The following is a 15,117-nucleotide window of genomic DNA, read 5'->3' as shown; positions in this document are numbered from 1 at the left end:
GTGATTTGTAGCTATAATGGTGAGATTTGTCTTCAATAGAGTGAAAAAATTATTTGTTGCATCTAATTTGTGTAAGTGTGCATTATATTGTAGTCTAGTTTTAATTTTCCCTTTTTGTGTAAATATATAACTAGTTAAGTTCTAGTTTACGTGTCCAGGTATTTTTTCTCCCTTTTTCTCAGCAGGGGGAGAAGAGAACTTTGTCCTTTAGTTTATACTTGGCATTTTGCCAAAGTATTCAAACCAAAACAGTGGATTATTAGGATATACAATGTTATCTTCTATCTAGGTAAGACTATAATTAATTTTCATGTTTAAACTGCATGCCAATGAGTGTTACTTCATGACAACACGATTTAAAAAAGCATTATAACCCTTCAATTGTTTAACCAAATGAATCAATGACCGCGGTAAATACCCCAGATATACCTATGTACTCAGGTGAAAAAACCCCAAAGTTGAGGTTTAAAACCAAGTTAGATCTGAAGCCCAAAGCAACAGTGGGAGTAGTTTAAATTGGAAGAGAAGGAGTTTCCAGTTTTGCAAGGGGCTCGAGTGTCCCAGACCCTCATGGCTGCTGAGAGCACCATCCTCGCTGCCCCCACCGTGTCATTCTGGGCTGCGGCTGCACGTCCTGCCCAGGGGCTGATCCGAGAGAAGGAACAGGGTGCCTGCCTGGCAGAGATGCAACCCTGGTGTCTCATGTGCATGAACTGCCTGTGAGAGCACATTCACACCCAGCAGTTTTGGCACAACAAGGAGTCCTCAGGAACTCGCCGTATCTCTGCAACAGTGTTCATTCATTAGGATAAGGACACTTGAGGGAATGATGGGAAAGCAGGGAGACCTTTATGATTTCTCCTAACAGTGAATAAGTCTCAAGGAATGGCCTTTATTAACTTTGATGTCTCTCAGTAACAGTTCACACCAGAGCTAAGACATCACCAGGAAAGGATGGGGCAGGGAGTGAAAAAGGGAAGGGAAAAGAGATGATAACACTCCTCCGAACTGTAAATTCCTTGGATTTTGCAAGAGGTGCCAAACTAAAGAAATGGAAAACAACCACAAGTAACTTTGCATGTTGCTTATTTACTAAAGCATCTACTCTGACACACTTTCCCCAGATTTCCAGGCGAGTGTCAGTGCTGCACAGCTGACATGTAAGGGACACGGGCACTGCCTTCATCAACTGCAAAAGAAGGGGCAGGTGCTTATCTTAGAGGGACTGAAGCTCTGAGGAAACAGGCTCTGTGAACAGGGCCACATAACAGAGCCACAGAGCTGACAGACTGAAAACAGAAGCATGAGGTTTGAAAATTCAGACAGGGCCTAGGGGAAGGTTGCCAGCCTGCCCATGCATCTGTATGTTACAGGCTCCAATGGTTCACAATATCATCCCCTTAACACTATGAGACAGAGGAAAGAATTGGTGAAGGAAAAGTTGTTTCTTTGTTCCTGATTGTTTGACACACTGTCTCTTCCATGCACCTGTAACTTTTGGCAAATTGATGCTTGTCCCCAGGACTAGGGTCGCTAAGGTTCTCAGGCTGGTATCAGGGAAATAAATTCCTTTCGCTAAGCATTTTAACCTGACCATGTTTTGGCATCTGCAAATTCCAACTGCAAAAAAGGTATGGCTTCAGATTCTAGATTAATATAAAAGATTAAATCATGCTTTATATTTTACATATTTTTAGATATTAAAAGTTTTAAGATTTTCTTTTATTACTGTCTTGATAAAGTGTGTATCTGTAAAAATGACTTTTCAGTCCAGAAAAAGCATTCTGGTGGTGAAACATCACATCTTTTTTACTTAAAAGCGCATGGACACTTCACTCAGAACTGGGCTGAACAAGTTGTATTAGAAGATGAAGAAATATCTGAAATACACTGACCTCTAGCAAGGAGAAATAATTGTTCAGTTTGCTACCTTGTTCAGTATGTTAATGCTTGTTAAAAAGATAAATGTTTCCCTTTTCTGTTGTGAAGGCAAATTAAAATCAATGCTTATGAAACTCTCGCATCCTATAAAAGTGATAAGCATACACACACATTAAATGCGAATGGACTTCAATAAATGTCAGCTTTCATTTGTTTCTTGTAATTTGTGACATCTAGTGACCTGTAAAGAGCTCTAAAATTATCAGAGGAAAATCCACTGCCACTTTAGACATGATTCTTTAGAAAGAAACAAGGGGCCTACAAAAGCAGGAGGAGTAATGGTTATTAGTCAGCTTGGTTCATTGACACAGATGATGGAAAGTTTTGTTTAGTGGGGTTTAAAGGACAAGATTTTTTGAAATCATCCTACTGCTTTCCAACTGGTGATTAATATAAACAACAAGCTAACACTTGGCAGGCTTGTCACTGCTTGGAATGAAATTCTTTGGAGTTTTATGTTTTGAATATGCTGACTCATACAATGAATTTTCACTGCTCCATATTACTAATTCAATACCCAGTTGGGATTTTATTAAAATTGTTGAACTCATAGAGAATGAGCTAAAACTATAAAGTCACTCTGGACAAATACTAGCCAAAGAAGTGATCTGATTGAAAAAAATGGAGGGACCTCTCCAAAACTCTATAGCTATGTAAATTGAAAGGACAGAGGAGTAACTGGAGGGGAAGGAGAGGTAGGAGAGAAAGAAGAGGCAGTGTTCTGCCAAATTCCAAAATTTCTCATTTTAGAATGCTAAAATTTGTACTTTTTTTTTCTCTTGATAACAGAAATATTAAAAAATCATCACCAAGTATTGACCTAAGTTTTTATTCCTTCAAAAGTTTTTCAGGCAAAGTCTTCACCAAGTCACTTGGAGACGCAGAAAATGAAGTCAATGCAACTTTAGGATTTTAAAGTTACATGCTTCCACATAAGGAGAAACTTCCACTAAAGAAAGAGAACATTTAACCTATACTATAATGCATTTAAAATATATTGTATTTGTAGGCTATATTATATTATCCTGAATACTACAGTATTCAGAAAACAAGGCTCTTAGTCTTAAGCCACATTTCTTTGCCAGTCATTTTTGTCTTTTGTGATAAATCTTTACTTGAAGGCTAAAAGTTAAATCCTGGGTCCCCATGCTCAAGTAGAAAACTTTGTCATGCAAGCACACAGAAGACTAAAAAAAACCAAAGGTGCGCTAATATGTTTTATAGAGGGATAAAAGGTAAAAGAGGAGACAGACAATGTCCTGGTTGCGCAGGGATCATCTGAAACCTTGGCAAGACCTGTGCTCACTAAATAAATCCAATAATGGGTTGCAGAGTACTAAGGAAAGATTTGGGAAAGGGGAATCCCATACTCACTGTCATTAGTTTGTTCAACTGGTTTAGAGATAAAAAGAAAGGAAGAAGTAGACAAATGAATGAGATCAAATGCATTCCTTCATTTTAAAAAGATAAAGAGATATTTGATCAAGTCTGAGTATGAAAAGTCAGAGAAAATTGAAGGTTGAAGATCAGAGTAGGAAAATAACAGAGAGATAGAATGAGACAGGATGAGATGCATTCACTGGAGCAGACAGAAGGACTGGGGTAAGGTAGCAGACACATTTACTGTTGTAATAGAAAAGGATATATGCAGGTTTGTACAAAGGGAAGAAGGGAGAAGCTAGCAAGCTACCATTTACACACATGGCCTGGCGTTCAAAGTCACTTAGATCAACACATCACAAGTAAATGCATCCTGAGAAACAGCAGGGAGAGACCTCAAGGGAATATTCTGCCTGCTTCAAAGCAGGCTCAGCTATGCCTATGCCACCCTCACAAGTCACTGTCTAAGTCTGTCCAACATCCTCAAGCAAATGATTCTACAGCTTAAACTATCCTCACCATATTAAGGTTTTTCTAATTACTGGCCTGAATCTCTTCTGCTACACCAGTATCCTTCTAACCCAAAATGGGCACAGTGTAGACATTCTCCTTTTCACACCAGCACTTTAAGAATCTAAGGCTTCTGTGCCTGATTCTGCTTTTTTCTTTTACACACAAAACACAAATTATATCAATTAAGACTGAGTGAAAAGTGGAAGAGGAGTAACAGGCAGCTGCAGTCACAAAAATGTATTACAACTTTGAATTTAACAGTGGTTGTGTTTCTATTATGAATTTTCATTATTTTCCCTTTGGTCCTAGATGAATCTGCATATTTTGGCTGGAAGCTAGATTCAAAAGTAACAGCAAAGCCATTGAAATAAGACAGTATTAAATCCTTGATATATAGGCATTTTATTTATTTTTAGAAAAAAGATCAAAAATAATTCCATGTCATCCACAAGTTAAATTCTCTCTTGTTCCTACACATTAATTTCCAATCTTGTATGTGCATGTGCAACCCACTGGGAGGCTCAGGTATGGACTGTAAGTGTAAGCAACTTTTCTGATCTCCCAAGGCCAGGCAGTTTTGATCCTTGCTATTCTGTGTCCCCATTTATGGGACAGTGGACCCTGCCTTCTTGGTCACTTGCAACAGCATTATGGTAGGACATTTGAAATGATGTTACCCAAATTTGAAAGAATATTTGCTGGAATGGGGAAAGGAAAAAATTGTATGACCAAAAGTCAAGCCCTGGACCAATATGAAATCAGAACAAAATCAAAGTAGTGGGTTACCTGTTCCATTTCCATCTAATCCCTGCAAATAAGGGAAACTGTCCACTTCCCAGGGTGAACTGGCTGCAGTCAGATATGCCGTCAAGTCACTGTAGCTAGTGTTCTCTGGCAATTTCACAGATCTTCTCTGAAAGTGAACTTGTGGCTGAGTCCGTGCACCTGAAAATATTAAAAGTAACTTTATATCCAAGGTGGACAGAATATTTAGGTGTTCTTATTTATGGCAGCCCTTCCACATTTTTTTTCATTATAAATTGCAGTAATTTGAGAAGGACAGAGAGACATTAAAAGAGTATTATGGAAGAGAAGGGAAACCAGTATTTTTACATTTATTTTGAAGTTGCTGTTATTTTTGCACAAGTATTACAGACCCAAGTTGTGGAGGCACCTCATGTCTGAAGCTTTTCTGACTATGTTATTTCCCCAGATCACCTCCAATTTCATGACATACTTCTTTTAACGGTGTAACTGGAACTAAAACTAAGTTTAGGGGTAGGGCATGTGATACTTAGGAGAAGCATCCAGTTCACCATATTTGTTTAAATTTTGTTTGTCCTGAAATAGAAAGATAAAGTTTATACTCTTTAAAATTATTTTCTAAGAGGCAATTCTACCTGCAGTCTCAATTAACTTGTGTAATTTCTGTGTCTAGTTTTCACAAAGCTTTGGCCATGATAACTCTCTTTGGAATTGACACCAGTCACTCTATTTAAATCACTGAATGAAAAGATTCACTTGACAAATCTTGGGTGAAAAGGTTCTCCATATTTTCCCACACAAGGAACACATGTAAACAGAATGAGATTATTTGGCATGTAAGATTTCTCTTCCTCTGTCTTGTACAGTTTTTAGTAATTCTTTAAAGATCACTAGGTGTTAATTGAAGGATCTTTGCTGAAACATAGTTTAAGACTGTTTCATGTATTATGGCATTTCCTGTCTCATTTGAATCCCAGCTTATAAAGTCAATAGCCTTTTTCAAAGGATACTCACCATTAATACTGTTTAGCAACACACAGCAAGACTCCATCTGCAAGTTCGTGTGCACAACATGCAAATTTATTTTTAAATCAAAAGCTATTGTATTCTCCAGAGTTCATTTTGAATACTCACAGAATACTTCCCACACAGCACAAAATCAAGAAGCAAGCAGTTTTTTTCTTAATTCACAGTTGACTATGTGATTCAAAGATGTCAAGTCAATATAATTCTGCATCTTTTCTCCTGTTAGTCTCTGACAGCACTTTTAGGTTACATGTAGCTTCACTGTGAGAAACAATAAAGAGCTTGACTCGCTCCTAAGCTTTGTAACTACCAGTGTCATTAACCTAGAGACTGAAACCTTTTCTTGCATAATTTTCTAGAAGGAACTCGAGATATAAGAAAACATAAAACAACAGAAAAAAACTTGGTATTGGCTAAAAAAAAGTTTTGTGCAGGGGAGTAAGTACTGCTGAAGAGCTGATCATTGTTTAGCTGTCATTTCTTTGATAATTCTGAAAGAAAAAGCTATATAATCACTTTTATTTCCTAACTTCTGAAACATTTACGTGTTTAGAGAAAGCTCTCAAGACTGATAGTATCCTTAAGAGTTTAAGACAGTCATTAAATAACACCCAAGTGACATGGGAAGAACTCTCCCTTATCCAATTTCTAGACTTCAATGGAAAACAATATAAAACATTATATAAATTGGCTGCAATGAACTCAGGGAAGACTCATCTCATGAGTGCTCTGCAATACTGTAGCAGTTTGCTCTACCTCAGGGACAGATCTGCTCTGGTACTTGGGAAACTCTGACTGCACTGCTGTGTGGGCTCCTAAAACCCATGGGGATAAACACTCACAAAACAGGAAAGAAAAAAGTCAACAAAGAAACTGACATTAGGATTATCACTAGCATTTCAACGTAAAAATGTAGGATTTTCTGCTGTCTCTGGTTAAGATGCATTTTTCAAGTCATCAGGAACTGGTATTATATTTCCAAAGACATCAACTAATTAAACATTAAAAAGAATGTAACGGTTGTTGAGTCTGCAATACAGTAGTTTATGGAGTTTCTACTAAAAGAATGGTTAGGTTTTAGCACTGGGAGAGCTGCCATGAGCTGCCGAAGGAGGACTCAGAAAGCCAACCTCAATTCCTTCAATCCTACAGGCAGCAAAAATCATTCTTATGTCTGAGATCCAAACATGGCAGGAAATGTGCACAGCAATCCACTCATATACAAGCATTGTGGGTGAAGAAACAGCTTCCTCTGCAGATAGTGCTTACAAATACAATAAATCAGTGCAAAGCAGTTAATTCACACCCAAGAACAACAAACTGCTTGATATTGATATTCACCCAAAACTTGCCACTCATCCTGACTCTCCCCTCGGCTCCTCAATTGGGTCTCCCCACACCTGGCAAAAGACTTCAAAGGGGCAGAAGACTGGGAGGCACCACCAAAAGGCCTGTGAGGGAAGGAGCTACCGAGGCTTTCACCTTCTCTCACCACTTTGCTACAAGATAAATCAATGTACTCCTTTACCAGAGGTCATAGTGGACTTTGGGGCCTATGTTTGGGGATAGACTTACTGAGGGAATTGGAAGTGGTGAACTGGAGAAACTTCTGCTGACCAGACTCTGATTTTTCAACAAGTCATCACTTATCAATGACAGTGGACTATTAGTATCACTTCTATCTGAAGATACCTAGTTTTTACTTAAAACACTGAAACACATTCAAGTCTAAAAGGGCACGTGAGCTCTTTCCACGTTGTGAGTGCCATGAGGTAAAGGACTGCAGAGCCTTGATCTTATCTTCTTTAAACATCCTTGTGTCAACACATCAGCCATGATTCGAATGCTGTCAGCTCCAGTTTGCCAGGGCACAGTGAAGATGTAACCTCAGAGAGTCCCTGTAAGGCACCTCATGTCATGCTGGATGTCTGACATGTGGCACCACACCAGCATTTGAGCTTTAACCCATGTGAAGTAAAATGTGAAGTCTCACTAATTCATTATGTCTGATGTCTCACAGGTCAGAAGCAAATAGAGGGCCCTCATACAGCTCCCATTCACTGAATGCTGAAGCTCAGCTCATCACTGTCTCAGTATTAAATAACTTAAATGACCCAGTGGCTGGCAAGCTCCATCCCTCACAATTACTGACAGAGCACAGCAGTGGATTGTAATGCCATCATGAAAATGAAGCTGCCTGCATCAATTCAGACAAACTTCTCAATTGCATAATAAGTTGCTTGCTTGATTAATTATTCAAATGCAATTGGTAACTTACTGTACTAAGACAGGCCATTCTTTCCCTTTGACTGGTGCTTCAAACACCAGTGTTCCCAGCCTGTTCCTGGTATAATGAGTTCTGGTTTGCTCTCATTTTTGCATTAAGGTAATTCCTGATCAGCTCTTTTGAAGCAGCACGAGGTTACTGGGAAGTAAATTGGAGAAATAACAGAGAAAAAGTAGGTCACAAGGATTTTGGATTGAGACTAGAGAGGTTCCATTCAAATACTGGAACAATGTCTAGGCTGTCTTTCATTTAGGCTTCATTACAAGAGAATTCTCAAGAAAAGAAATGTGGACTGGACCCATAAAATAGATTTTACTGGGCAAGATGGAGAGTTCAAATAGCAATCCCTTAGGATACTTCAGATACCACTTTCTTCCTCTTCCCAGTAGAACTAGTTGTATTCATCCAATTTAAATATATTGGGAAGACACTGTACCCATTCACTGAAGGGAGCAAGAATATGTGGAAAATATTTATGAGTCTCATTCAGCTGTTACATGTCCCTATAGTCCTTTAACATAGCCTTTTTTTTGAAGAAAACTGCAAACATGAAAATATTGTTCTTTTAGTTAATTGTATAATATTACAGCATTTGCCTAAGAATAAGATATTAATAAATTATGATAGTAGAATACTGTTGGTAAACAATGTTTCATGTTTTGCCTAATGGAATCCCTTATGGTTTAACACAGTCCACCATCCATCTAATTTACCCCATTAGACAATGTCAGCTCTCAAACTGCAGAATACACGTACAGCAGCTATGCTGTTCTCCAGCTCCTTCTGAGCGTTCCATCAGCTACCTAATTTGTTTAATGCTTTTACAGCTCCAGTCGCATCTAGTGTTACCATTAATGAAAAGCCTATTGTGTCTGGACAGTTTCTAACTATAAAAAAATACAGCAGGAAGGCATAATTGTATTATATTCCCGCAGATAAAACAAGGTTATCTTGGAATATTATTGAAGGCAGTATTCCCTTGTTTGTTAACTACCAGTAGAGTTTAAAATGATGGTAAGCATAAGACATGTGAATAAGACATCATTTATGGACAGTAAGAGTGCTCACTGTGTCATCAAGGTATCTTTAAAAGCTTCTGTTCTTTTGTTAACAGACTCACCTCAGCAATCCATCAGTTGGGCTATTTTAGGTTGGAGCCCTAAGTTAGATGAGTATTCTGTTCTTTCCTGTGCAATTCAGAACACTGTTCATCTGTCTGATATTACAGTTGCTCCAACGTCTGTGTTTAGCCTTACAAGAAGGTTATTCAAACTTCATTTTTTGAACACACTGTTTAATCCTGTAGGATGTGGGTTTACAGGCAGTCTGACAAGGGGTCCAAGGGAATATCAGGTATACGACATTGCAGATATGATAAATTTGCAGTTTTTCTGTGCCCCAAATTTCTAAGTCATTCACACTAGGAAGCAAGAAACCAAAGAAATAATAGAACTAGGGAAAATTCTTAGACAGTAATAACACCAGAAAATGTCTACTGCAAGGATGGTTAAATGAGGCTAGATGAAAAAACTGCCAACACAGAGCATAAGAAATTTAATCTCTAGCTCTCAAATAGCACATTAAAGTCCCAACTCCTTTATTACTGTGTAACTTGAATTCCCTAGTAACAGCAGTTAGGGATGAATTCAGCTATTAATTTGGTAGAACCATCCCCCAGAGAAGCATTCCTCAGGGAACTCAGAACTCCCCACAGAATACCAGTCTCACCCACACAACAGAGTTCAGAAAGTATCAGGCTGTCAGGTTTTTTGTTTACTGTCCCTCAAATTTCAATTTCATCTTCCGAAAGTCAGCATACCTTGAAATCCTGAGACTATCTGGACTACATCGTCATAGACCATCAGAGTAGCTGAGCGTTCAGGAAGAAGGCCGAGGCTCAGTGAAGAGAACACTGTGGGAGAGAAGTGGTTTAAGTGGGATATATTTAAATTCTCATAAACATAACCCAGCAACAACAGCACTTACTTTCTTCTTCATTTCTGCAAAAGCAGGCCACACAAACTATTAAAATCATACTGTATACATGACAGAAACCACACGCATTTTCTAAACCAAACAGTTACACTGCCAGAGTAATTATTACTGAACTAAACAACATGTTCTGTGCTTTGCCTCCTGCACATCCTACATAGTAGCTTGAAGCACAGAAGTGTAAAACAGGGTTTCATGAAGCCATTCCCAGCTGCACAGAAGGACATACCATTACGTAAGGAGGAGAGAAACACTCTGGCTGATTTATTTTTCTGTGCAATAGCTATACTTCTTACCTCAGAAAGATTTTAATGAAACCTAACTTTTAAGTACTTTGAGATGCTTACATAAGTCATACAGAAAGGCAAAGTATGATGAGTAAGTCTGAGTAATTTGCTTTAAAATACAGATTGTCCTTACTGAATCACCACCTACACCAGAGAAGTGCCATTTATAGCAGCACTACTGTCATCCTACCAGTGGTGTGAAAGGAGACACATAAACGATATTTTCTGCAAAATGTCTGCCTGCAAGGACCTCCCTTTCCTCTGGGTACTGACAGTCCTTACAGGGGTTGTGGCTTTAAGCACACACACCTTTGCCAGCGAGAACACCTGACTCCCACATCCATGGAAAAAGTATGGAGAATGACTATCTACAGTCCACATGTGGCTGTCAAAGACAGAAGAAGAAGACTCATGCAGACTAATAATTGTGGTAATTGGGCAGCATCCTACATTTGCACCTGGAAAGTATTCACCCCAGTCTGAAGTGACCACAAGCTGAGGAAGACAGTTCCAGAACCAGTTAATAGAAGAACAGTGTAAACTCTTCAGATTTTCTGGAACTTCATAAATTTCCTCTAAATTAATATGCATTATTTAATCCAAGAGCCCATATAGATATTAGGTACCAATAGGGAGACTACTGTTTTTCTGTTTTAAGAAATGCATTCTCTTTTTAAAGATCAGAAATTTTAGTGTTTGGCAGAAGTACAGGAGAAAGGAGAAGAAAGGAGTAGAAACACACTGATAAGAACCACCATCTAAATGATGGTCTTAACAATATAAATGAACATTAAAATAAAATAAATTAAAATATCATCTTATTGCAAATACAGCTGAGAAATTTCTTTCCAACGCCCCACATGTAAACAGATCTACATATCTGGCAACATCAGTATGAAAGCTCATGTAAGTAGCACTACAGCCACACAATCACAAAATTTGTTTGTCTTTGCTCCAGTAACTTAATTTGTATGAAGAAAGCTAACACAATTTAGACACCCTGGGGAGCTCAATACAATAACATGCCAACATCTTCCACATAAGCCAGACTATAATGAATATATAAGTTCTAAACTTCCCTTGGGTTTTTCTGTGCAATCTTTTCTCAGCATGACAAAGACAGAAAGACATAGTTTTTAAGGCCAGATGAGAGTGATGATCTAGACCTACTCCTGTATAACTACAGCCTTCCCTATATTAATTATTGCTTCCAATTCAAGTTTAGGTACAGCTATTGAAAACATGTGGTAGAAAAACTACCCAATTTCTTTTACATGTCTCTAGTGGTGAAGAACACACCACAACATCAACGTTCTAGTAAACAATTATCATGGCAGCTAAATTATGTGCCCCTTTACCCATCAAAATTTACTGAGATTAGATTTCCAGCCATTTGATCTTCCTTTTATACAAGCCCACAAGACAGAAGAATTCTCTTACCAGTTTCCTGTTCTCTATGAGGGTATTGGTGGACTATGATCAAATTACCCCCTGAACTTTCTCTCTAGTGAGCAAAATAAATTAAGTACTTTTAAGTCTCTCCCTGTAAGCAATACTTTCCAATCTTTTAATCATTCCTGATAAAATTGTAGTTTTAAACATTTTTCTTGAAGTGTGGATCCAGAACTGGACACACACTTCCCTGAGTAGCTGCACCAAGGATAAGTCCTGAAATACTATACTCCACCTTCTCAGTTTTTACCTTATTTTACAGCTCTCCTCTCCCAGAGCTACCATGAGCATCATCCTCTGCCACAGTCTGCTTTGACTGGCTTAGTTTCAACTGGGTTAGTTTTTTCTCTGCAGCAGGTAAGGTACAGTGGGATTCAGTACCACAATAAGGCTGATGGCACACTGATGTTTTGGTTGCCGCTGAGTAGTGCTTACTCTAGTCAAGACTTTGCAGTTTTCTGTGTTTTGTCAGTGAGGAGCTGCACAAGAAGCTGGGAAGGTGCACAGCCAGGACAGCTGACCCAAACTGGCCAAAGGGATACTCCACGTCATGCCCGGTATATAAGCTGGGACAACCTGTCTGGGAAAAGTCGACTGCCACTCAGGAATGGGCTGGACAAATGCATTGTGCATTACTTGTTTTACCTGGGGTTTACTCCTCACTCTTTTTTTGTTATGTCTCTTATTATTATCATAATCAAATTTTATTTCATTTGTTTGTTTATTTCAAATGAAATTTTATTTCATTTTATTTCATTTGTTCTTATCTCAACCCACGGTTTTTAACCTTTTATGAATCTACTCCTCACCCCATGGAGGCTGGGGGGGAGTGAGCAGATGCCTGGTACTTAGTTGATGACTGGAGTAAACCATGACACTGACCTTACCAGCCAGTCTGAACTGTGCTGTCTCAGCACCTGCCCTCTCTTCATTGCATACACTACTCCCAAAAGACTGTCCTTTAAAATAAGTATTACCAGTCACAATGTTTTCTTCCAAATTATTTACAAAGAAAAATCTATACATAGTAAAGAGCAGACCAATGAGCCCATCTTCCATCATGAACACTTCAACAACTCAAGTGATGTGAAATTAATGAACTGTTAATAAGTAGAGTCATGGCTCTGCTGATACATAATTTAATGGAAAAAGAGATCTTAATCTTTTCCTCCTACCATTTATCACTATGTAAATAAATAATCCTCCTGCTTAAGTGGTAAAGAGCTAGTAATTATTTTGGTTAATATAAGAAAAGTTCATTTCTGCCAAATTATGAGAACAGAAAACCCTCAATGCTTACTTCTTGAAGCTATTACAATAATGTCCTGAGTTCACTGGCTGCACAGCTTTTCAGCATAAGCTTGTAACTAATGCGTATTGACTGTGATGGGAGAATCCTGATCCTCTGGCAATGTTCTGCTACAGCATTTTATACATGACCATCCTACAGCTTTCAAATCTACTCCCTGCTTTTGGTTATCATTTCCACATTTGAAGTTCATATGCCCATAGTTCATTTACCACAGCACACAGAATGGCACAACAGCTTAAAACACTGCCATGGGCGTAACGCTGCTCAGAGTGGGGGATCTGCTCTGTGGGGGTGACAGCTTCTAGAAACTGTTAAAAGACTTTTTCAGGAAGTGAGGATCCTGCTGTATGGGTGTGCCCAGGCTGCACTCTGCACAATGAAGATTGAGATATGTGGCCTGTTCCCCATCATTCAAACCAGTTTTAAAAATAAAACCACCTGCACATTTTTCAAACCTTCCATAGTGTGCTGGTTACAAGCATGACAGGCCTTTAATTACATGTCATTTAAATACAAACCGTTCCTGGAAAGTTTTTTTAAAGACTACAGGCATCTTAGTCAGTACAAAAAATAACAGCCTAAGGATCTTGGACCTGAACTTGTATGTCATGTCCCTTTTCAGGACATTCTAAGAACAATCCTATTAAATCTACATGGGACGTATCAAGTTGTACCTTGTTGTTTCTTTAATCAAAGAAAGGATTAAGTTTAAGGTACAGAATGCAAAAGAAAGGATTCTGCCTCTAATTAAATCAATGGCAAACTACCTCCCAGTTTCAATGGCAGAGAATCGGAGGTGAAAGGAATCGATTACGTAAGTAAAGCTCACGTTTCAGCCATGGAAAGAAAGATTTTGTGGAACCTATACAATTACTGCTTTTTAAACTTCAATGACTTACTAAATAAAAATGCCCTGTTTCATACCCTACCCTCAAAATCAGTATTTAAGAAAAAGCAACAAGCAAAAACCTCACCAAACAAGCTCCAGGCTATGGAGGAATATATCGCATTCAAAAGATCTGGAGTGTGAGTCAGAAAGATATAAGACACAAGACAAAAAAAGGTTATTGTGTGCTTTACTCATTGAAGATTGTGTCTTAAGGAAACTCGTGAAGTATGTTGAGGAAGCTGCACTTCATCTTATTTAAAAAGAAAAAAACCTAAGGAAATTTCTAAACAGTCACAGAACAATAATGGCTTGAAAGGGATTTCTGGACATCACCTGCGTCCACCAAGCAGAGGGATATCCAGTACAGCTTTGAATGTCTTTCCAGAGGGAGATTTCACAGCTTTTCTGGGCAACGTTTTCCAATCTTTGACCACCGCTGCTGTAAAGAATTGTTGCCTTTTATTTATTAGTAACACTTCTGGCTGTAACTCATTTCGGTTACTTCTTATTCTTTCACCACACCCCAAAGAACCTGGCTTAATCTTTGCTGTAGCTCCATTAAGTAGCTGAAAACATGGCAGAATACAGTACAGAAAATGTGGAAGAAGTCAGTCTTATCTTATCTGAAGCAAGTGAATGCAGATAAGTAAACAGCATGTTGAAATGCCTAAAGCATAATTCTGAGTTTGAAGAGATTCACGTTCCTTTCCCCTTCTGAAAATACATTTGCTGCTTGACCTTGCAGCAAGTCTCGCAGTCCTTCTGGCTATCTTGATATTAATAAATAAAATAGAGCCAAGGCTTGGAATTTAACTGTGCCCTGGGAACACATAATACTATTTAAATATTAGTGCACTTAGAACCTGGCATGGCCTTGGCCCCATCTAATTATCAAATCTGGGGTGATACTTAGTTGTGATTTGGGTATAATAAAGCCTGGGACCGTTCCAAATTTACTTGAACCCTAATTTTGGCTGGGGATTAGAGGAAAGGCAGATGAATCTAGGGATGTGACCTTCATAAATGTTACATCTCAAGGCTTGAAAGCCACCCTCAATCTGCTCTATTTAGTGGTAGAGAAGGAGGCTTCATTACTCAGTTTTCCCTCACGTACAACTAATGTAAAGTCTCCCTCTTCCCATACAATTTTGAGGCATTCTGATAAAAACTAACATGCAAGTATTATTGTTGTACTCGTTTTCCCATGGAAGAGAAAAAACATGCTAATCAAGTTAGTAAAAATCCTTACATCTGGATAACATAACTGCAGATT

The 15,117-nt window shown here is 38.4% G+C and overlaps 1 protein-coding gene across 4 annotated transcripts in view; it reads right to left on the bottom strand.

Moving 5' to 3' along the window:
• FAM171A1 (family with sequence similarity 171 member A1) overlaps positions 1 to 15,117 on the bottom strand; it is an 85,721-nt gene that overhangs the window by 21,463 nt on the left and 49,141 nt on the right. For all 4 annotated transcript variants that reach the window (XM_071560492.1, XM_071560493.1, XM_071560494.1 and 1 more), the window contains 2 exons: positions 9,732 to 9,824; positions 4,621 to 4,779 (listed from right to left, as the gene is read on the bottom strand). In XM_071560492.1, the coding sequence (XP_071416593.1) occupies positions 4,621 to 4,779; positions 9,732 to 9,824 (252 nt within the window). The remainder of the gene's footprint in view (positions 1 to 4,620; positions 4,780 to 9,731; positions 9,825 to 15,117) is intronic.

This window comes from Pithys albifrons, chromosome 7, assembly GCF_047495875.1.
Source record: "Pithys albifrons albifrons isolate INPA30051 chromosome 7, PitAlb_v1, whole genome shotgun sequence".
NCBI lineage: Eukaryota > Metazoa > Chordata > Aves > Passeriformes > Thamnophilidae > Pithys > Pithys albifrons.
The sequence above is the reverse complement of the archived record's forward strand: the minus strand, read 5'-3'. Positions and strand labels throughout refer to the sequence as shown.